The sequence below is a fragment of the Lycorma delicatula genome, chromosome 6 (assembly GCF_047948215.1).
Source record: "Lycorma delicatula isolate Av1 chromosome 6, ASM4794821v1, whole genome shotgun sequence".
NCBI lineage: Eukaryota > Metazoa > Arthropoda > Insecta > Hemiptera > Fulgoridae > Lycorma > Lycorma delicatula.
This window is the reverse complement of record NC_134460.1, coordinates 141,209,057-141,233,308: the sequence shown is the minus strand read 5'-3', so window position 1 is coordinate 141,233,308 and position 24,252 is coordinate 141,209,057. Positions and strand designations below refer to the sequence as shown.

General features: G+C 30.6%; 1 protein-coding gene across 1 annotated transcript in view; it reads right to left on the bottom strand.

The window, feature by feature from the left end:
* Window positions 1-24,252, bottom strand: part of LOC142326950 (uncharacterized) — a 127,752-nt gene that overhangs the window by 12,040 nt on the left and 91,460 nt on the right. Inside the window, exons 28-34 of the mRNA XM_075369681.1 lie at window positions 23,161-23,354; window positions 20,922-21,090; window positions 18,616-18,785; window positions 15,531-15,690; window positions 7,350-7,429; window positions 5,263-5,389; window positions 489-642 (exon numbers count right to left, since the gene is read on the bottom strand). Coding sequence (XP_075225796.1) covers window positions 489-642; window positions 5,263-5,389; window positions 7,350-7,429; window positions 15,531-15,690; window positions 18,616-18,785; window positions 20,922-21,090; window positions 23,161-23,354 — 1,054 coding nt within the window. The remainder of the gene's footprint in view (window positions 1-488; window positions 643-5,262; window positions 5,390-7,349; window positions 7,430-15,530; window positions 15,691-18,615; window positions 18,786-20,921; window positions 21,091-23,160; window positions 23,355-24,252) is intronic.

Here is a 24,252-nt window from a genome sequence, read left to right as displayed (position 1 = left end):
GCATTTCCAACTGCATGTTCTTAGATTACAAGATCCAGTATTTTAATTGACATTTTCAGACGCATCAAATGAAAATTAAATATTGTATCATACGAAGTATTTTTTTTACTAATAAATAAATGGAATGATTATATTAAACAATGATGTAAGTACAAAGAAAACTGATCATTAATTCTATAATCACAATCTTGTGATCAATAAACAAAATTAACTTCCTTAAAATCTCTACACTTCTTTTAGGTTTTACCTATAACACCAAAATTAGCAAGTACATTTATGAACAATCTTATTTTATTAAAAATACAAAAATAGAAAAATAAAATTTTAAAATTGGTAAAAAATGTACTAAAAATTATAATAATTTTAATATTATGAAAATTTATGTCAATTAACAATATATTTCAATTTTCTTAATCTTCAGACCTGAAGTAAAGTAATAATAAATATTTGTTATAGTACAAAATAAGTTAATATTCACTTACTTGAACTGCATTCATTTCTTGGACAATGTACAACATTCCAAAAACATGCAAAAATATGAGCAAGAAGTGTGAAGGTCATTAGAATTACCAATACTTTTATATACACTACTTTAACATTCAGTCTGTCTGACCTAATTTCAATAAATTTGAATACCTTTATCTGAAATTAATAATAAAGAAAATTATTTTTAAAATCTACAAAATTACATTAATTAAATATACTTATGGAACAAGTATGTGATCATTTTCATTTGTTCTATAAGGGAAAAGTTTGGGCAGGAAATAGAATGCAGCAGACTATTTTCTTCACTGTGTACAGTTAATTTGTGTACAAGTCCGTGTGAACACAGTCATACGTGATCAGGTTGTTCTAAGCAGCATTGTACTTTTGGTTTAATGGCATTCACTTAAGAGTGACTTGCATGAAGAAATTTCTTCACGTTAATAAAAAATTTCAAATGAGTAGACTGGATATTTAGTGACCAATCACAAACTGATCAGGGACTACTGTAAAGTGCTGTACAGGTGTAATACAAAATGTTCTGCACAGGTCTTGATGATTAGAAAGATGATTCACTGTTGAATAGAATATTTTTTTTTTTGGATAGAAAAGTACAGCATACACTTATTATTAATTTTTTTGTACAGTAAAAAGATACTGTAAAAGAATAACCACATTGCTTCATTTTTACAGAAAAAGTTTTTCAAGTGAATATGAAAATCTTAGAACGTAATACAATTTAATTATTTCAAGAGTAATCTTGTCTCCATTCAACAGGGTATCCTAGCTGGCCTCCGTGGCATGAGTGGTAGCATCTCAGCCTTTCATCTGGAGGTCCCAGATTTGAATCCTGGTCAAGCATGATACTTTCACACATGCTACAAATCATTCATCTCATCCTCTGAAGCAATATCTAACAGTGGTCCCGGAGGTATCCTAAGAAACAAGATATAAATAATAATACTGAAACCCCCTGAACAAAATCCAAACCATGTCCAGCAGTGAATTCTACGTACATGTCCTTGGCGAGCAACAACATAGTACTTTATTATCTTTCCTAATGTTGGCCAATGCAGAATTGTGGTGTACAGTAATGGCAGTTCCAAGCTGTTTGAGCTGGTTATGATTGTGCTTCTTGGCTGTTTGCAGCCATGAGAGGCATGACCATGATCTGTTTTTACCAATGCTTTGCAGTGTGTGGATGGGGAGTGTCCTCCTCTAGGTAGTGGAGACTTGAATAGGTGGTGAGCTTACACTGCTCAGCATGAGTCAGTTACTTTGGCCCTTGTCAGGGATTGTCCCATGGGTAAGGGCATCTTGAAGCCCTTATTGCTACGTACAGGTCCTGGGATGTCGATCATACAGATCATACAGTACCTGACTCCCCGACCCAGGTTAAATTTGTCAGAGGTGGCTGACTGGGGAAACCCAGGCAGGATCAATGATCTGGGGCACACCCAACTGCCTCTCTGCCTGCACCTTATGACAATTTTGACTGGCATTAATTTAGTTATGAAAACGCTTAATTCCACAATTTCTGTGACAGAGGGTCCACATAAAAATCCTCCATTTTACCCTCTGCATTGCATGTACTGATGTTTAACAAACCCAAGTGCCCTCAAAAAAATAATAGGCTGGATTTCATGGACTAGATGTTAGTCCATTCATCCCAATTCCACTGCAACGTTTAGAATGTCAGAAATTCAGACATGAGTAAACCAGTGGTGTCCATCTTTAACTGCGTTTGAGCAGATTAAGAATTTAAAAATGTTTGGTGAACCACATATATATTTTGTTTCTAATATTTCAATGAAATGAATATAATGCACAAAAAGATTACAATATGTCAAAGAAAACATGTAATTTATTTAGAATTCAAACACAAATTAAATATAAGAAAAACAAATTTTAATGTTAAACCTGACACTGCATTTCTTCTGTCAGTTTCTTGTACTCTGGTATATACGATGTTATAACTAAATTCATTCATGCAGTCATTCAGATGTTCATTAGTTATCCTGGATCTGAACTCTGATTTTACCAAGTTAATTGTTGAAAAACCACTTGCAAAGGTAAGTTGATCTAAAGTTTCTTTTAAGAGTGGATATCTTTTCTCAACCACGAGTATCCAAAAATCTGTTTGTGATATTTTTGTTTTTAATTGTAGATTAGATTGAAAATCAGTTATTTCCATTTCTAAATTATTAGAATTTTTTATCATATTTGCACTTTGTTGTGATATTTCAGAAATATTGATATCAACAAACAGATCTAAAATGAATGAAGCAATTGGCTGCGTTTTATGAAAATCAGAAAATCTTAAAATTATTTTTAAGCTCAGTGAGAGATTCAGAATATTTATTTGTTTCAATTTTCTTTAACGTAGTATTCCAACTTTATAAAGTGACCAAAGTTACATTCATTTATTTGGGCCATCCACAAATTTAATTTAAATGCATTGATACTTTCTATTAATTCAATATGAGGTGAGTATATTCATTTTAGTTATGTCTGTAAGAAAGGTTAAATCAGACAACCAGCTATGATCACTAAGTTCCATATCATTTTCATTTCTAGATTCTACAAACTGTTTTATCTCTGGAAAAAGCTCTAAAAATTGTTGTAGGGCTTTTCCTTTATTAAGCCATCTAATTACAGAATGTAACATTAAAGTTCCATACTCAACATAGACTTCATCACTCAGTTTTTGAATAATCTGCTCTGAAGTGGTCTGGCACAAACAGAATTGACAATTTCTAGAACAACTTTCATGACGTGTTCATAATGCAGCACTTTTGTACATAATACCTGTTGATGTTGATGCAGTGGTAGTGAAAAAGATTTGGAAACTCAGCACTGTTCTTGCAAAATGTGAGGAAGCCAATAGCAGAACCAACCACGGCAGGTGCACTGTCTGTTGTTTTGGACATTGAAAGAGAAGATTAATTTCTGTAATATGGCTTCTAATAACTTGCTTATGTCCTCTCCAATGGCAAAATTGACAGTATATCTTCCTTTGCTGAGCAATCATTAAAAACCATCCTTATAAAAATATTTATTGGAACTACATTGCAGATATCAGTTGATTAACATATTTTTGTTTCATCTTTTAATTATACTCTGATATTCTCAGACATTGCTTCTATTCTACGAGTGACTGAATTTCTGGATAATTGAACTTCTTGGATAGTTAACATAATTTCTTATTTTTAAATTATTGAAATAATATCTCTGATGCAGCAAGCATTGATTCTTTAATTGTTGCCATCTTCAAAAAATGTTTTGTGCATTGCAAGCATATGTGCAATCTTAAATGATGCAATCGTAGCAGTTTTCATTTTATTCAAGGACCTAGTAAACAAAGATTGTTTGGCAACTAATGCGGTTTTCATTACTTTCAACTTAGATTTTCTTAAATTACTGTTGGGAGGATATTCACTATCATATTTTTTATGAACTGTTGTGAAATGTCATTCTTTGTTGCATTTTTCCCTGCAGTAACTGTTGAACCACAAATTAAACAAATACACTTATTCTTAAAACAAATAAAAAAATATTCCACTTCCCACTATTCATGAAAATTATAGTTATATATACGTTTTTTTTTCTTTTTCTCTGGTCCCTGTGCTGACATGATTAGTGTAACTACTAAATAATTGCTTATATATTATAATTACTAATGTTGAGATAAATAGAAACAAATATTTTTATACCTGGATGAAACCACTTGCTACTTCATCCACAAGTTTTGATAAATAAAAAAGGTTCTGTGAATACACATATTAAAACATTAACTCAACAAACCTATCTTGCTGCCCTCTCGGTAGCTACTGGCCAGCATCAGTGCACAACCACTATAAACTGAGATAAACCGGCACATCCCAAACAGCACTTCAGGTGATGCCGTTTCCAAATGAAAATATTCCTGGTCAGTGGCGTAATAATTTAATAAAACCAAAAAACTTTACAAATAATCGATCAAATTAATATGTATAATTCATGCCTTTTTTTTCTATACATTAAAATTAAAGAAATGTCTGAGCAACTGTGGCCTTTAACTGCGGTATTGTATTTTATAGGGGAAATAATTTTTAGATTTTCATGCCCAAGTTGATAAAATGAGCCATATCATAGCTCACAAGCTATGGGTTGGACACCCCTGTAGTAAACAATCATGGTTAGCATGATTTTTCATGTCATATGGAGAGCTGCATCAAACCAAAATGACTGAAGACAAAAAAGATATGGCTCTTCATTACTAGAGTTGTAAATAACATTTTTGTTAATATGCTCATCTTCATACTTAAAAGATAGATCCAGTTTAACAACAGTTTCATCTCCATTTGCACTAACAAAGGACACATATGACTACCTTAAAAAAAATAAGTAAAATTTAAAATACATTAAAAATCACACATTAATTAAAGTGCCTGAAAATATTGCATCTAACAATCTTTACATTATTTCTTATAACTAACTGTAAATACAATAATTATAAGTTGACAGCTAGTCATTTTTATAATGAATTTAAGAACTGATCAAGATCACAAGTGTGAGGTTAACTGGTCCCAAGATAGTGGCCTTAAATTTATCCTATTAATTTATACAATGTAGTTAATAAAAATGAATATATCATAAACAGAACTTAACCAATTTCTGCATGTTACAGAACTGAAGTCCAGTTTACAATTATATTAACCATGAACTCAACTGCTAACTTTTTAATTTTATTTAAAGTTATAATAGTAATGGAAACCAAATAAATTTTCCTTCACTTACCAAACGAAAAAGATGAGTAACATTCACCCATGTCATTGCATAATGTGACATAGAGTATTTCAAAATTAAACCTACTGGTATATTAATAATACAATCAAGAAAAAAACCACTTGGGTCTTTAAGATACCTGCATAAAAAATTTAATCATATTACAAATATAATAGTTGCTAGAAGTATTAATATTTTTAAAATTTATTATGACAACCACTACAATAACAAGTCACCTGTATGTGTTATTGTAGGCTGGTGAATTGCCTACAATAACACATATATAGCCTACATGAACATATATAGGCTGGTGAATTGTCTGATAATATGGGTGAATTTATCAAAACACACACATGCTTTAATAATTGAAAAAAAATGATCTTTCCAAAAAATAATATAATGGTTGATGAATAATAATGTTAACAAAATATTTACATAATTATGTATTTTCTTCCAATAATTGAGAATTGTTAAAATTTCCAGAGAAAAACATTATTTTTTTCTATTGTGATTATTTCTATATATGTTTTTGAAAATTTTTAAAGTAATTTTTTTATTTAAAAAAAAGAAAAAAAGATAAAAGTTAATTAATTATTTAGTTTCAAATTGTATCAGTACAGTTAGAAAATAAAATATTAGGTGGCTGTTTTACACCTATAACCAGCTATACCTCACAAAAAAGTAAATAGAAAAATGTACATTATTTGTATATGTTCTGGGCTAGTAAATGACCAGAGCACTCACTTTGAGAAAAATGAATTAGTTGAAAATTATTATGGTTAGTAGCTACTGAGCACAGTGCTGACATAAATGCAACAAATCAGGGATTGATGTGAAGATGTCCGTTTAAGGCCTACGTGAAGGCAAAATTTGATTTGTATTTTACTGATGCAAATGTCTGCCGAGGTATTTATATCGGTGGAATCCCGACCGAGGCCTGGCTGATGACTGACAGATGTAATCAGTTAGAGGGCCTAAAGACGACCTCCAGTAAAGCCCCTCAGGGCTCAGGGGAGGGGTGATGTGGCGACCGGTAACGTCACAAGGTAGGTGTCTTTCCCCTACGGGGTTGGGAGTCCATTCTTTACGTTCCTTTGCCCACTGAAGTCATTTTTTCTTCATCACCTGTATCAGTAACTGCTCTTTTTAGGTTTCTAAACAATCCTTCCCACTGACATCAATCTTCTATGAACTGTCTTATCAAAAAAATTAGTCCCAGTGGCTCTCAAGTCCCTATTATGGTCAACAGCTGACAATCGTGAATGAATCGTAGATGAATTTTGATTTTTCTTATTAGTAATTGATCCTGTGTAGGCATGGTTTTCTTTTTCCATCCACATTTCCCTTTTCTCTTTAGAGATGGAACCTGTTTCCCTAAACCTTTTCACGATTTCATTTACAGTACCTAATCCCACTCTACACTCATTGGCAATCTGTCTAAGTCATTTGTGTGTGGTGAGACAGAGCAACAATTTTTGACTGGTTTCGTGGGGTTATATCCATTGTATTAACTGAAAACCAATAACAAACTTATAACAGAAACTCACAAGATCACCAAAAACTAATTGACAATGAATTATAAAAGCACAAAAACCAATAATTCTGTTTGCATATGAACTAACAACATAACCTGAAACATCAAGTAGTTTGCCAAAGAATGAAAATTCCCTACAACAGAACAAAAATTTCCTTTGTTCAGATTAATTTGTTCGCTATTGTGTAATATTGTAGTGTTGAAGTTTGTGTACCTGAAGCTTATAAACAAAGAATCTTCTGTTTATGTTATTTTTAAAAGTGGAACGAAATTAGATTAATTTTTATTGATGTATTATTATTTTTAAAACTTTAAAAACATACAAGAAAGGACCCTTATTATGCACACATGGTCAAAGTTTTGCTGTGGGAATACAAAGAATATCCATTTGCCACATATTATTTATTAATCATTAATAATGTTATTCTACAGTGTAATGTACCGTAAAGCAGAATTTCCTCTAAAGTTTTTACAGTACTTTCTCAAAACATTTTGCTTCCTTCTTTAATTGTACACATTTGTTCAGATAAATAACAAAATAGAAAATTAAAATCTATTTACAAACCTTAGAGCTATTTTATTTAGATCAGTTACTACTTCACCAGTAATGGGATCTTCGTAAGTTTTAAAAAATCTTAAAAACATCTGAAATAAAATAATGTATTACAATATTTTTACTTACAAACTGATCTCAGTTGAGACAGCAGTGAGAAAATCTAACCTATTAGTCAGCAATCAATAATAAAAAATATATAAAAAAAAATTTTTGTAAGACTATAAAGTCCAAATTTTTCATAACAAACAAAGAAACACAATTAATTTGATGTACCAATTAATTAAAAAATTACTATAATATTCCTGATAATGAAATTCAGCTACAGATGCAAAGAGCACAACAATTTTTTTCAAGCTACAAAAATGGGCTGTCAGAACATTGTTTGGAACTCACAGATACAAACTTTGCAGACCTGTATACCAATCAATATCTATTACAAAAAAATCCAACCTTTTTGTTCCATTATATTTTAAAATCTTACCTTCTTTCAAGATAAGGTTAAAAAGATACCTTATCTTAAATTAATGAAAAAGATATATGTGGCAAAAAAATAGCATTATCACCTCTATCAGAACTATGAAACATCAATAAAGAATGCAATCATAAAACCATGAATAAAGTTTATCAATAAAGAAAATGACTTATTTTATTTTTGCGTTGTCATTTTTTTTTTTTTTTTAATAAATTGTCCAATCAGAAGATCTTCTTACAAATTCATTTAAAAGATTCTCTTTTACAAAACTAATATTACTCTGTTTATAAATAAAACTAATTACAGAAATTCTATAATTTCTACATTTTTGTTTAATGTATAGAATAATATGTGCTCAAATAACTTATTACTATTAAAGTTAATTACTATTTTTATTTAATTTAGCATTAATATGAAGAGAGGCCGGATTATATGCATTTGCATATTAAGCCCAATCTCACTGGTTATTGCATATTTTCCTTAAAATGTAGTAATGATGTATATTTTCGTTATATTTACAGTATTTTACAGTAGGGTACCTAGTTAATAAATAAAATATTACGTTGTAGCTGGCAAAACCTATTAGCCGCTCGGCTCTTACAGCGCACTTAACAGCCGAGCGTCTATTGTTTTTGTAGAATATTATGAGAAACCCACCGGGTTGGTCTAGTGATGAATGCGTCTTCGTAAATCAGCTGATTTTGAAGTCGAGAGTTCCAACATTCAAATCCTAGTAAAGGCAGTTACTTTTATACGGATTTCAATACTAGATCGTGGCTACCGGTGTTCTTTGGTGGTTGGGTTTCAATTAACCAACATTTCAGAAATGGTCGACCCTGAGACTGTACAAAACTGCACTTTACTTACACTCAAACATACCATCCTCATTCATCCTCTGAAGTAATGCCTGACTGTAATTCCTGGAGGCTAAACAGTAAAAAAAATATTATGAGGCTAAGTAAAACACAGACTCACGCGAGACAACGACGGACGATACCGAACAGCGTCACGTACGCCTACTGCAGCACTTCTCCCACTAGGCAATTAAATTACGTATGTTATTGTTGACACGCTCATTGCATCATTTTAGTTTTTTATTTGTTCAAAGTTTAATGTGTACTATGCCTCCCGAAAAAAAGCGTCTTCGTGGGTAGCTGACTATCCTGGAACATTTACATATCACGGAAAATGTAAACGTAAATGTAAGCGTTGCTTACAAGTAATACTCCTCTCCACAATCTTACAAATCCTACCTTTAAAGATTTTTTGCGAAATATTTTGAATCAAAATATACCAGATTTATCAACATTGCGTAAAAATTACATACCAACAATTTACAAACATGTTCTGAAAGAAATACGCAATGAAGTCAAGGATATCATTATTTGGATTTCAACTGACGAAACTATTAACAGTTGTGGCCGTTACATTGCCAATTTAATTGTCGGTGCGTTAAAACTAGAGCCTCCTTCTTCCTATTTGGTGGCCTGCAAAGACTTTGAAAAGACAAATCATTCTACGATCGTCAGATTTGCGAATTAAGGTATTAAAAAATTATTTCCTGAATCTTCTGCAGATGAAAGTGTTTAAATTTTTCTCAGTTGCTGCTTCCTAGGATGAAGGCAGCCAAAGCCCTCCAAGTATTTTATCCCAATTTGATTCATGTGACGTGCTTTGCTCACGGAGTACATCGACTCGCTGAAAAATTACGATCCACGTTTGGGAATGTAAATAAACTGATTTCATAAACAACTTAAGACACCTGCTCGCAATAAGGCATATAAAGAAAAACTGCCAAATGTGCCTTTACCTCCTGAACCAGTGGTTATTCGATGGGAAACATGGATTGAAGCTGTACTGTTTTACAATGAATATTTCGAGGTCATAAAAGGTGTAGTAAACGACTTCGATAGGGAAGAGGCTATGGCAGTTTGCCAGCCCAAGGAAGCATTTAACGATTCTACAGAGTGATTTTTTAGTCCTGTTACCCAATTGTTAATGTCTGGCAATTTTTTTCTAAGAAAGGGAAATTTTGTTTTGTGACACGAAGTTGGTAGCGCTACTCAACCGGTATAGATACGGCAGTGTGAGTTGATTCTTCTTTTGTGCTGTGTAAACTTTTGTGCCATTTCCGGTTGTGTTACGAACAAAATGTCTTTTACCATAGAACAACGAGTTTTCATTCTTGAACAATATTTTGCTAAGAAATCGTATGCGAGTGTAAAAGAATCATTTCAAATTAAATTTGTTGGTGTTCCTCCGCCAGAAAAAAATGTCAATTTCTATGCTAGCAAACCGATTTCGAGACAGGTAGTGTTTGCGACAGAAAACGTATTCATTTTAAACACGCATAAAATCACTCTTTTTACAAAATTTGTAGGGCGTTAGCAGAACAACTGACCAAGCTGGCCTTGACCATTGTTGTGAGTGAAACTGCGCGCATGCGATATGTAAACGGTTTTTACTTTCTTAACGACATACATATATCGTATAAAACCATTTTCATCGCGAACTCTTTCAGTTATGTTGAAATTTTTTATTTATTCAATTTTCTGACATTAGTTAGTTTTTTTTATTTTTTATTACATCCATTAAGAAAAACTAACTCTCTCCTGTTAGTTATTTGTAACTGTGGTAAGCATATTGTAGTTTGAAGTGGTTTTGAAAATAGTTTTTCATCTTCTGATAAATATGTTCCATTAAATCGAACATAATTTCCATTGTAAATAGTTGTTGTTTAAGTAATTGGTAAATGAATCTGTGACACACATTGATTTCAAAATGTATTTATCTGGTTTGTTGGGCAAAAAATCTCTTAGAAGCACCTCAAAATTTACCAACATTTTATCAATATATGCACTTCAGAAAACTGAATAAATGCTTTGTTATTAATAGAAATTTCAAATAATTCAGCGAATGCTGCAGGATTACTTTTTTTTACATCTATAGTTTCTGACTATTAACATAGAACTAAAAGTAAGGCCAAAAAAATTTACACCGTAATAGATATAAATATTCTCTCCCACTCCCATTTGTGGCAAAAATAGAAGCAAACCTTTGGTACTTTTAAAAAGTTGCTGTACGAAGTAAAACCCTATTAGAGCCTAGTTTAGTCAAATTCAAGTAATTTAGTTTTAGTCTGTTTTTACTTTTGTAGGTTATATTAATTGATGATTGTTTCAAACTTGTCTGTTTTCAAAATATCTTCAGGAAACCGTTTATTCTAAATATCTACTTCACTAGTGTTAGGAGCACTAATACATAATACATTATGAACAGCTATTCTCAAATTTGTTTGTGGTTCAGACTTTGACCATTTTAACTGATTTCTTCTGAAATAAAAATTATCATTTACATTCAATGTAAAATATCATTAGCACTATTTATAGCAGAATTCTTCTTTGTTCTGATTGGCATCATGTAAATTTCAATTCACTTATTTTCATTTAGATACAGATCAACTGTCTCTTGAAAATTAGGATAATATAGATCCATAATTAATAATTTTAATATAACTAATAAAAAAGGTTTAAAAATATACTTTGCATAAATAATAATGATTAAGCAGGAGTTCTCAGCTGAAAAAAGAACCAAACTACAATACAAAATAACATTTATTATAAAAAACCAGTATGTCAAATTGTGGCACTAGTTTTTGTATGCAGTCATCAAAGAAGTCTGCTGCCAGACTATAAAGCCACTCATGAACAGCTCTCTTGATATTGTAAACACCTTTTTTAACAGAGATCGTGAACATACAGGAAATTTATCATTAAGTCTGTCTAACATAAATGCCAATTCAGTGTAATATCATCAGAATTGTTCCTTGCTCTGATTTGGCATTATGTAAATATTCAATTCACTCATTTTCATTTCAGTTTTAGCTTCAAAATATGATTAAACAGTAAAATGGACATCAGTAACGTGTAACAGCTGACATGGATCAAAGAAACTGTGGTCAAAACACCACAATATACAAAATTACAGAAAAAATAGAATATTAATGTTCATATTTAGAGCCTGGATTATATACAAGATAAAAAAAAGCTTCAAATATACATGCAAATACACATGAAAAATGCTTAAAATATTCATGAAGTGTCAAAATATGCAACTTTAAATAATAAAAAAATAGTAATTTTTAGGTTTTTTATTTCAAAATCAGCATAGAATTGTAAGTAGTTGAATAACATATCAATAAATACGATAATTAACAATTATTTAACATTTTGTTACTTTTGTAAACATAAGCAATCAGATAGTTTCACTTCCTAGTGAAACTTCCATGTAAAGCTACGCTCCAAACATATACTTTCAAAAATGTTTCCCTGACATTTAAATTAATTTTTGATGTAAGCAAATATATTTCTGACAATGAAGCTTGTTTCACCTGTGCTATTCAGTATTTTATATCGATCCTGTTACACCCATCTGCAGTAATTCTACTTCCCAAATAATAAAATTCTTCTACCTCTGTAATCTTTTCCCTTCCTATTTTTATATTCAGTAGTCCATTTACATTATTTCTACTACATTTCATTACTTTCATTTTGTTCTTGTTTATTTTAATGTGGTAGTTCTTGCGTACTACTTCATCCATGCCAATCATTGTTTCTTCTAAATCTTTTTCCCTCTTGGCTAGAATTACAATATCATCAGCAAATTGTATTATCTTTAACTTTTCACCTTGCACTGATACTCTGGATCTGAATTATTCTTTAATATCATTAACTGCTAGTTCTATATAAAGATTAAAAAGTAACAGGTATAGGGAACATCCTTGTCAGACTCTCTTTTTTATTATGGCTTCTTTCTTTTCTTCAAACTGTTGCAGTTTGGTTCTTGTAAATGTTAGCAGTTGTTTTCTATCTCTATACTTTTGCCCTAAATTTTTAAAGGCTAAACATTTTATATCAGTCTACATTGTCAAATGGCTTTTCTAAGTCTATAAATCCCTAAATGCCTGTAATGTCTACAAAGCCATGTATGTTAATTTGATTTTCTTTAATATTCCTTCTACTGTTAAATCAGAGCACTAAAATTGCTTCCCTTGATCCTATATCTTTCCTGAAACCAAACTGGTCATTTCCTAACACTCTTCCATTCTCCTCTCAATCTTCTGTTCAGAATTCTAGTTAAGATTTTTGATGCATGAATAGTTAAGCTAATTCTAATGTATTCTTCACATTTATTTGCTCCTGCTTTCTTTGGTATCATTACAAAAACACACTTTCTGAAGTCTGACAGAATTCCCCTTTTTCGTAAATATTACACACCAGTTTGTATAATCTATCGCTTCCTCACGTGCACTGCGCAGTAATTCTGCAGGTATCCCGTTTACCCCAGGAGCCTTTCTGCCACTCAAATCTTTTAATGCTCTATTAAATTCAGATCTCAGTATTGTATCTCGCTTTTCATCCTCTTCGACTTCCTCTTCTTCCTGTAACACCTTCTTCTGTATAACTATGTATGACCATCTGCTCCATATAACCACAAAATTCTCTTTAACCTTCCTGTATGCTCAGTCTATTTTACCAATGATCGTTTCTATTTCCACTTCTGAACACTTCTATTTAATCCACTCTTCTTTCGCTAATTTGCACTTCCTATTTATAGTATTTCCTAACTACTGATAGTTCCTTATACTTTCTTCATCACTAGCATTCTTATACTTTCTATATTCATCAATCATCTGGAGATGATGCCCTCTAGCAATATACCCTCTGATATCAAAGATTTTCTGCCAGTACTTTTTGTTCCACCTAAGTTTGCATCTGCTGATTTAATAATTTTCTTTTTAATATTCTCCCATTCTTCTATTTTCTACCTTATTGTTTTTACTCAGACCTCTTACAATGTCCTCCACAAAATCCTTCTTTATCTACTCTTTCTTAAGCCTTTTTAAATTCCACACATTCATCTGACACCTTTTCTTCAAGTTTTTAAACCCCAATCTACATTTCATTATTACTAAATTATGGTTGCTATCAATGTCTGCTCCAGAATATGCTTTGCAATCGATAAGTTGATTTCTAAATTTTTGTTTAACCATGCGATATTTGTAATCTCTCTGATACCTTGCAGTATCACCAGGATTTTTCAATGTATACATTCTTCAATTATGATTTTTAAACTAGGTGTTGGTAATTACTAAATTATACTTCGTGCAAAATTCAATAAGTCGGCCCCTTCTTTCATTCCTTTTGCTCAGCCCATATTCCCCACAATATTTCCTTCTTGTCTTTTCCAATGCTTGCATTCCAATCTCAAACTATTAATAAATTTTCATCCCCTCTTATGTGTTTAATTCTTATGTCAATTTCTTCATATACACACTTCCTCATCGTTATCATGAGCACTTGTAGGCATACAGACATTAACAATCGTTGTTGCCTTAAAGACTTAAGAGGAAAATGGATAGGTTAAATGTTTTTAAAAAGCTTAGTGATAAGTTTTGATTTTATCCTTATTACAATGATTCTAAGGCTTATTCTATAGCTTTTTGAAATATTCTACTCTCTTACCTATCTTCTTGTTCACTACAAAACCGACTCCTGCCTGCCCTTTATTTGATGCTGAGTTATTTTAAAATCACCTGACCAAAAGTCGTTTTCCTCTTCCCACTGAACCTCGCTAATTCCTATTACATCTACATTTAACCTATCCATTTCCCTCTTTAAATTTTCTAATCTACTAACCTTTTTTATACTTCTAACATTCCATGCTCTGACTTGTAGAATGTTATTTTTTTATTTTTTGGTGAACCCTTCCTTAGTAGTTTCCAACTGGAGATTCGAATGGGGGACTAGTTTACCTTCAGAACATTTCTCAAGGAAGGCACCTCCAATGTTACATAAAAACGCAGAGCTACATTTTCTTGGGAAAAAAACAGCTATAGTTTTCCATTACTTTCAGCTGCACAGTACTCAAAAGACTGTGTAATGTTGATATGGCTGTTTAAGTTCTCCCAACCTACACCCTTAACAAAAGCTGCTGCTCTCTTTCAGGAATCATACCTTAGGCTGGCTCTCAACAGATATCTCTCCGTTATAGTTGCACCTTTGGCTCAGCTACTCTGTATCACTAAGTATTCAAGCCTCCTCACCATTGGCAAGGTCTCATGATTCACAGAAGGAGAATCTTGCATAAAAAGTAAAAAAAAATTAAATACGTTTTTATTATTACGCAACTACATAATTGTATACAACCTTAGATGGATTTATTATGAAATATAATATAGCAAACTGAATAATTGATGCAAACACATTTGTACAAATCCATGAACAGTGATTCACTAACACTAGTTGATAGCTGTCTATATATAACCCATCTCCACATTATAGGCTATTCATTTTCTTGCATAGCAGAAAGCACTGCTGACTGGCACTATGTCATATGCATGTACGGTTGTTTGAATTTTCGTTATTTGCAAACATCAAATTTTCTATGGAGACAGATTTTTTGTTATCACAAATGCATCATCAACAAGCATGTGTGTAAACGTTTGTCTTTATCTCATCTGGAAGTAGGTTAAAATAGTGCTAAAATAATTCTCACCATCCCACCATATGACACAGTGCATAGAGCAAGTTAAATAAGCACATAAGAAGAATATACAACCAGGGTTTATTATTTTGAAATAACTGACTTAGTATAAATTACTAGAGAATTTAGTTTTCTATTAAAGAATTAAAAAAATAATATTAAAAAGCAATTACCGTTACAATAAACAACACTTCAAGAACATAAATTGGAACAAAAAGTTTTTCACTTTGAAATGCAAGATCATATGAGCACAAAACAACAGATAACAAATTAAGAATCATCTCAATAACAGTTAAAAATGGTCCATGTGCAATCGTAGAACTTTTTAACATCCTGAAAGAAAGTAGTAAAAAGAAACAAAATATAAATACTAAACATTAATTAAATAAACATAAATTATGATAATTATCTATCCTAATTTGAAATATTAAAAATAATCAACCACTAAAACAGAAAGTTGGGTGGTTTACTTCCCACACATTTTCTTGTTTAGAATTTTTTTCATTGTAATCATTATTCCGACCACTAATTATTGAAATGATCACATTAAAATTTAAAATTATAAAAATTATTATTATTATTAAAAAATTTTAAAAAAACTTGTTTTTCAAAGTAAAGAGATTAATTACATAAATATAAAGTTTACAATATACCAATCAAACTTATCATGGGGGTTCATAAAACTTATTTTTAAACTTGTGTATGTATAATTTTTTAGGTGTTCTAATTTATTGATATTAATATAAATTTCTAATATTTTGAATCATTTTCTATGCTGGTGATGTTATAGTTAAAATTCTGCTGCTAGGATGTAATTTAGGAAATTAATTATTCATTTATATTTTACAGATACATAAAAAAGAACCATAACTTAATTGCACATGATCAAAAAAAATTAAAATTTTTTTTACCACACTGGATACATACACTAATTATGGTTACTTAATGAAAAAGAAAACAATCTGAAATGAGTTATTAAATGTTTAATTACAAAAATTGTAAATTAATTGTAATTGTAATTAATTACAAAAACAATTACAATTCATTTTTTTTTTTTTAATTTATTATTAAGTCCAAAAAATTCTCGTTGCAAGTATTGCAATTTACAGTAGTTAGATTGTTAATAGAATCTAGGTTTTCCTCATTGTAACTTTGTTTTTAATGATATTAAAAGCAACATAGTTTTTTGTGTTTTATCAGTTACTATGTATAATGTTTAATGTAACTCTATAGCATCTTTCTGTTTTTTATACTATAACTTTTATTTAGATAAAATATCTAAATATAGATATTTATTTAAATATCTTATCAATATTTAAAAATAATGTAACCAGTGTGCATTAGTAAATTCTAGTGTAATAATAAAAATAAGAATTTTTAAAAGCTTTTCATGTAAAAAGTTTTTCAGTTTAAGGTGCAGGGTTTTACTAATTTACGGTTTTACCTGTATCTATGCTGTAGTACATTTGTATAGGTACCATGGTAAAGCTAAATAAGCTCTGTTCTGTAAAATGTTCCTCAGAAAACTTCTGCTTATGTCGATTTTGTTCTGCCCCATCGTAACCCCATTTTATGATTATTTTCGTGGAACTAATTTCACAATGCTAAAAATTTCAATGACGTTTTCAGATTGACACAACCGTGTCACTGTATGGTCAATCTGGGATTGGAATGTTATTTCAGATAACACATTTTCTAATATTATAATTCCCATAGATTAACATAATTGTTTGAATTTTTGGGTGAATTTTTGAACTGGGATATACGAGCCTTCTTAATTTTAGTACCTCTTGTTGGAGAAGCAGACAGAGCTCTTAACAATAGCTGTAGAGTCTTTACCTTCTTTCCGAAGTTTCAATTTGTGTTGCCATTGCTACCTTTCTTTTGAGAATGAGGTTCTTTATTTTTCGCTGTTTAGCCTTATAACCACAGGCACTAAACTCTTTTACAGGCCTACCCCATCTATTAAAAGTACTAGACATGCTTCCAATTTGATCTAAATCTTCAGAAAATGAAATATTCCCCTCAAGCTAGGATGAGTAATCTTTCAAGAATCTACTTTGATGTCTTGCCACTTTCTCCCATTTTGTTTCAAATTTTTTGAGGAAAGCTTCTAATTGTAGCTTTAATATTGTTTAGAGCTGGTTCAGGAAACGTCTCGTTCCCCATTTCTTCCAAAACAAAAGTATACGTTGCTTCAAATTTTGAACATTTCGAGTTTTTAACCCATACATCAAACAGAGTCTTTTTTAGAAATTGTGAAAGTCATTGCATGTAAATGATTGTAAAAACTGAATGCGCAACTTTGCATAAAATGTTTGTTATTTGTTAAAAAGTCAGTTTTAGCTTTAAAATGTGTATAAATACCATGTTGTATAATGTGATATAATGCATTAAACATCTAACAGAACTTTTAAAAAATCATTTTTCAATAATTAATTACCTTAGCTCACATTTTATAAGACTGTTGTAAACTAAATTTCACAACATAAAAGAAAGTAATCACTGAATATTACTACACTATAATAATGATAAATTAAAAACCAGATAAACTGCTAAAGAAGACTGTTATGGACACAGTTAAAGCAAAACTATTGTGACAAAAACAATTAAGACATAAATATCCAGCATATGTTCCAACATGTTCAAGATCATTCAGTATCAACACTTACAATTATACAGAAAAACAACCACGTTTTATATGTCACAGATAGTCTACTTTTGAAATGTAAAAAAGTTCTACGCTTCCAGCATGGTAAAAAAAATGGATTTTTCTCATAGATTTGTAAAACTGCACACTGTGTGCCACCTGCCAGGGCAACCCACTTGACGGCCTAGCTGCATATATATATATTTCTCCAACCAGCTTTCCAGCTACTGCTTAAGTCTGGGTGTGTGTGTATAGACAAATCCATTTACAGCTACTGGCTGCCACAGGCCTAACGTAGCAAACCTCAGGACGACTACTCCTGAAACATGTGGTTAGTTGAAACCCAACCACCAAAAAACACTAATATCCACAGTCTTTTGGTGGATATTTTCTTGAGTTTCCTGAGTAGTAAACTCAGGAAAGTAGTACACAATCAGGATAATAGTACAAAAAAAATGTTCATATTATATAAAATCCTTATTCAGAAATAGCGTTTAATAGAATATCTGTATTGTAAAATTTCAAGTCTATCAAAGGTTTTAGGAGATAACTTGATCGATTATAATTAATGATTGTCTTATTACAATCAATAGACAAATCTCACATACCAGTATTTAAATGTTTTCTTCTCTCTTTCATCCTCTAAAAGTGATTCCTCATCTTCATCTCTTTCACTATCTCTCTGTTCCAACATCATAGTGTCTAATGTCGTCATTTCTTCATTAAAAGATCCATGTCTTGATTGTTTGTGTCTTCCAGTAGAAGAAGCAATAAAAGTCTAAAAAACGTTTGCATTAATATTACTAATATTATAATTATATTTTATAAATACCTACACAATAGAAAGGTTTTAGGGCTAATTATACAGATAATGAAAATTGTCAAAAAGGATTGCAAAGATGGTCTTAATCACCCAAACATTTTCACTGTCATATATATTTTCAGGAAGGGAAAAGTTGCTAAAACATAAATGAAAATTCAGTGGCTTCAACGCCTCAGACTAACAACATTAGTCATCTTTTATATGTAAGAAACCATATTCATACACCTAGTTCTCTCATATCTTTTTGTTTTCTCTTCAGTCATTTCACTGGTTTGATGGAGCTCTTAAAGATTCCTATCTGGTGCCAGTCATTTCATCTTGGTCTATCCCCTACATCCTACATCAAAAATGGCAGGCCGGTTCCTGAATATCTTGTAATCAAGAGAAAGGACGGCGATTTTTCAAAGATTATCCCTTTTGTGATAGCTCGAGGCATCATGGAAACAGCTGGAAGGCCTGTTAAGTAAACAAGAAAGACTGCGACGGGATTATTTTTTGAGACCGTCAATGACCTACAGTCACCATGACTACTCAAAGCAAAAAGAAGATGGGACTCATCAACATTGAAGTTGCCCCACTTTAAATACTTCCAAGGGTGGTTTTGTATGCAAGGATCTGCTAAACTGCACAGAAAAATAAATCTCTGAAGATCTTCATCCACAAGGAGTTGTTGCTTGTCAAAGATTGAACAATTGACACAATGGAGAAGCTGTACCTTCCATGTTGCACATCCTGATGCTCTGCTGATCCCAGTGTTCAGAGAAGATAAAAGCTGGTTTTAAGTACTACAATTTCAGATAAAGATAAAGCTGCTACGATATGAAGAAAATTGAGACTAGTAGATCGCTGAAGACTGCATTCTATGCTCAGGTTGCTGCAGCCCAATTTAAACCAGGAGATCTGATATTTGAAATGGCACCAGCATTAGAAAAAATGATTGAATGTGTAATTAATGAGAAACTGAAATTAGACCAGTTAAAGAAACAAGTAATAAATCTTTACAGAAGGTAGCAAATATTACTAATACAAAAACTTCTCCTTAAAGAATTGGGCTTTAGACCAGTTCTACTAGTAAGCCAAATGAAGCAAAAGCTCAGAAAAAATACTTTAAGAATCTATAACAAAGACTACAGAGTTACATAATCAAATACTAGGCAAATCAAAGTTCATATTGAGAAAATCCTCATTCAGAGATCTCAGAAGCTGGAAGTAAAAAAGAAGAAAAATATTTCAAAAGTCCATCAATGGAGCCTCCCAAAGCACAGAGGCCTTTAAATGAAAGGAACCTCTGTCGCCCTACATGCTCTAGTTGGGAGTGCAAAGTGTCTTGATTCTGATGCGCTGCTGATCGCATTATCAGAGCTGGTGTTATCTGATGCTGGCTGCAGGAGATCTCGAAGGCCTCAGATAACTAGGAGTTTGATATGAGGCCTTCAGGAAGATGGAAAAAAGAAAGAAGAAAGGATGGTCTAAGAGTAAGCCTAGCCATAAAATTTAAGAACTTTTTTTAAGTGTTAAGTGTTTTTAAGTGGCAAGAGCTCTTTACACCCTTGTCATCTTGTGTTTATTTGGGGTTTTAATATCTTTCAACAAGCCTATTTCTGGATGATCTGTTATGACAAGACTAGTCTTTAGACTATGTAGTTTAGTGGTTTATCTGGAAGGGAAAAAAATGTTTTCTTTTTTTTTGATATGGAAAGTAATTATTGTCCACAGTAGTCAATGCCCCTAAAACTTAAAAATAATAACAAATAATTTCCTAACAAAAGATAAATAAATCAAAAACAAAAAAAAATGTAATAGCTACTTGCAAGAATAATAAAAACATGTAGGAAACATTTATGAATTTACAATTGAGCCATCATAGCAGTAATGTAACAAATTAATATTAATATTAAAAATTTTATTTTATTTGAAATATCTGAAGTAATGATCACTAACAAAAGCAGTATTCAAAGCAGAACAATAACAAAAATATTGTTTATTCAAAAACAAACAATATTCAAAGCAGTAAGCATTACAATTTTTATTATCTTACTATTACTCTACTCTAATAATATATTGGAAACAAATGATTAATTCAAGACTTACTACTCCATCATATATACTATTCTGCAGTTTTGTAACAATTTTTGCTTGTTTAGAAGCTACCTTAAAAAACTGTGTTACAGGAATTATAAGAATATCAGCATTTTTGTTTGCTATAAATGAAACATTGCATCGAACTGCAGGGCAGTTATTCATGAGAACACCAAATATACTGTATTAAGGAAATAAAAACAATTCATCAGTTTTGATAATAATTTTGATAAATTAATTTTTGATAAACAAAAATAAAATCAGTAATGCATAAATTTTATATGAGCAATAAAACTATGATTATTTTATCAACAATCACATCTGTAATAGGCCTTCAGTATCAGCCTTCTACATGTATATAAACAAATAATGAATAAAGATTTTTACATTCCCCAGAATACAAATGACATCTAGTGAGTTATGTACAAAAAGTATTCATAATCTGTAATGTAGTGGAACGCTATATGGTTGCACTAAAATGTATGAAGAAAAATGATGCCATGTTGTGTAATCATGTTACATAGTGTTTCATCAGATTTTAACAGACAGCTTTCCAAACTAATAGTTATACAGACCACTCCTATCACTGATAGGAATATAATTATAGGGTTGTATAATTTTAATAAATTACAGGTAAAATTATTGTTTGGTAGTAGTTCAAAAATGCACTGATTTGTGAATTTTTCTTACAGCATTGAAAAAGTCCATTACTGAAGTTGGTCAATTGATAATGTAACCAGAATTTGACTTGAAATTTTCTTTTGTTATCAAACATTTTTAAAACTTCAACAAGAGCAGCACAACATTAAAAAATTTATTTAACGAATATTAAGATTTACTCTGTTTAAACTTACTGATATGATAAAACAAGCTTTAGAAAAGAGTATATAATTAAATAGACTTTTTATTAACATTTTCATCAGTTGCCTCTGACATTGATTACTCAAAAACTACAAATATAAATTTAAGAGGATTGCTAATTTTAAATTTTGTTTTGCTGTACATGCTCACATTTTTATTTTTTAGAATAAGTGAGCATGAGATTTACTAGATTTCTTCTTTGATCATGGTCATACAATCTAAGAAAAGCATCCATTTTTCTTTAAATTCTTGTAATTATAATTTTATAAAAAATTGTAATCAGCACAAGAGTACATTTAGAATAAATAAGCTAGTAGCAAGTATATAATATAATGTTGTTATACCATTTACTTTTTAAAAAAGTTTCAAAACAACCCAACTCAAAGAGAGCATCAAATAATTAGGGAGTTAAGGGGTCCTATTTTTCACCTTTTTTTGCATGTCTTTAATGAATTATCTAACTCATTAGTTATCTAAATTTATCAAAAGTTTATCATTAGTTATCTAAACACAGTTATCTTGTCTTTAACTGATTAAAGAGTGAAATAAAATATCTTCAAACTTTTACTATATTATGAAGGACAGATAATTGTTCATTGTCTAAATGGAACGTTTATTTCCTTAGACTCAACAATTAACAGACTTATGATAAAACAAGTGATGGGAAAACAAGATTCTAATATAACCTTCATTTAATGTATGAGTATATATATTTAATATATTTTCATTTTTTAGCTATTTCAGGTCTCCCTTTAGCAAAATAATAGAATTGTTGTATGTAAAAACGGTGAAAGATGGATGACCTTCTGAAAGAAGATGATCTTTCTAAAAGGAGACTTGCTTAGGTATTATTCTATAAAGCTTGTCCCCCCTGAATTGAATTCTCACAGGCTGAGTTAGTTTTTACTTTTTCAAACTCAAACTATAACAAAATAAAGAATTTTTTTAAAATCAATATTCTTCATAGATTAGTGTAATGAAATGAGATTTATACTTTCATAAAATAAACTATTTGTAACTAACTTTTTAAATAGGTGAAAACATAATTTCAGGCTATCAGAACTATAATTCCACTGTATATCACTTTAGAAGAAAGTGGGATATAGTTCTGAAAAGATCTTCAGCAAAAATTTCTGTTTAGAAAGCGACTGTAAAATAACTTATAATAACTTTATAATAACTTATTAATCTACAAAAACCTGTATTTTCTCAAACCAACTTACTTATTAGTTTTTCTTTTTATTTCATAAGGTGGTTTTTTGTCTCAGTAATAATTATTAAATAGTTTTGTTTTTAAGAATTTAGTGATATTATACATTTTATTTAATAGAACTTAAGTTTCATTAAAAAAAAAAAAAAGATGAAACTAATACATAAAACACTATAATACCTTCCTGGACCAAGTTCTTTAAGTTTTGATCCAACACAATCAATAACATCAACTAGCCCCTGATGAACAATCAAAACAGAAGAAATAACATCATTTTGTCGAACAACCGCTTCTTCTTTAATGAAATATAATTCACTAACCAAGGTAGCCAACTCACGGAAAAAAGCACTTCTAACTCCTTCAAATACCGGTACCTAATCATAAAATTATAAATTAAACTACAAAACAAGAATCATACCTTTTCCTTATAGCATAAATTTTGAAACAAAATTATTACATAAAAAAACATAACCATAACTAATACTAAGAATGCAGATTAAATTTATGAGGGCACAAGTTGGTTATTTTTTGATGGCAGAATACTTCTGCAAATTTTTTGTTGTTTGTTATTACAGAACTTAAACATTATCTTCTTTAGCACTAGCTAACAACACTATGCATATGAATACTACTCTATAAATTAAATTTACATTATAATTACATATAAATTACCATTAATATTTACTAGAAATAAATTTTCTAAACATTAGTTTTAATGTTTTATTTAATTTTATATTTTTTTATTTTTACATGTCAAGTTATACATTTGCTACAATTCATTTCATTAACTGTCAAAACAACAATTCATTAAACCATTATTCAACAAGCAACAAGGCGCTCTCTCCATTCATCACCTATGAAAATACAGTCCAACCTCGCTCTAAAATCTACCAGTATTATCTATTCATCTAGTGAAAGGTGGTGAACTAAAACTCTATATTTGCCAAAGTTTTTATTCAGAATATCAATGTAAAGCTGCACTGTGTGTATGTAATAAAAAAGCATATTAATAACAAGAGTCATTCTGAACATTCATTGCTGCTGAAGTTGCAAAAACATAACATTCATTTTTTTCTGTCTAGATGTAGCATAATAAATAATTGATAACATAAAATTAAATAGAAAAACGATCACTATTTTTGAGTTCATAATAATCTGTTAAAGTAATATTGTACATATCAGATGAAACAAAACATGATTTAAATTTAGTGAACCAGTAACATAAAATACTTGTTACCAACAAAAAGGCTTTTTCTATTATCTAATAACACA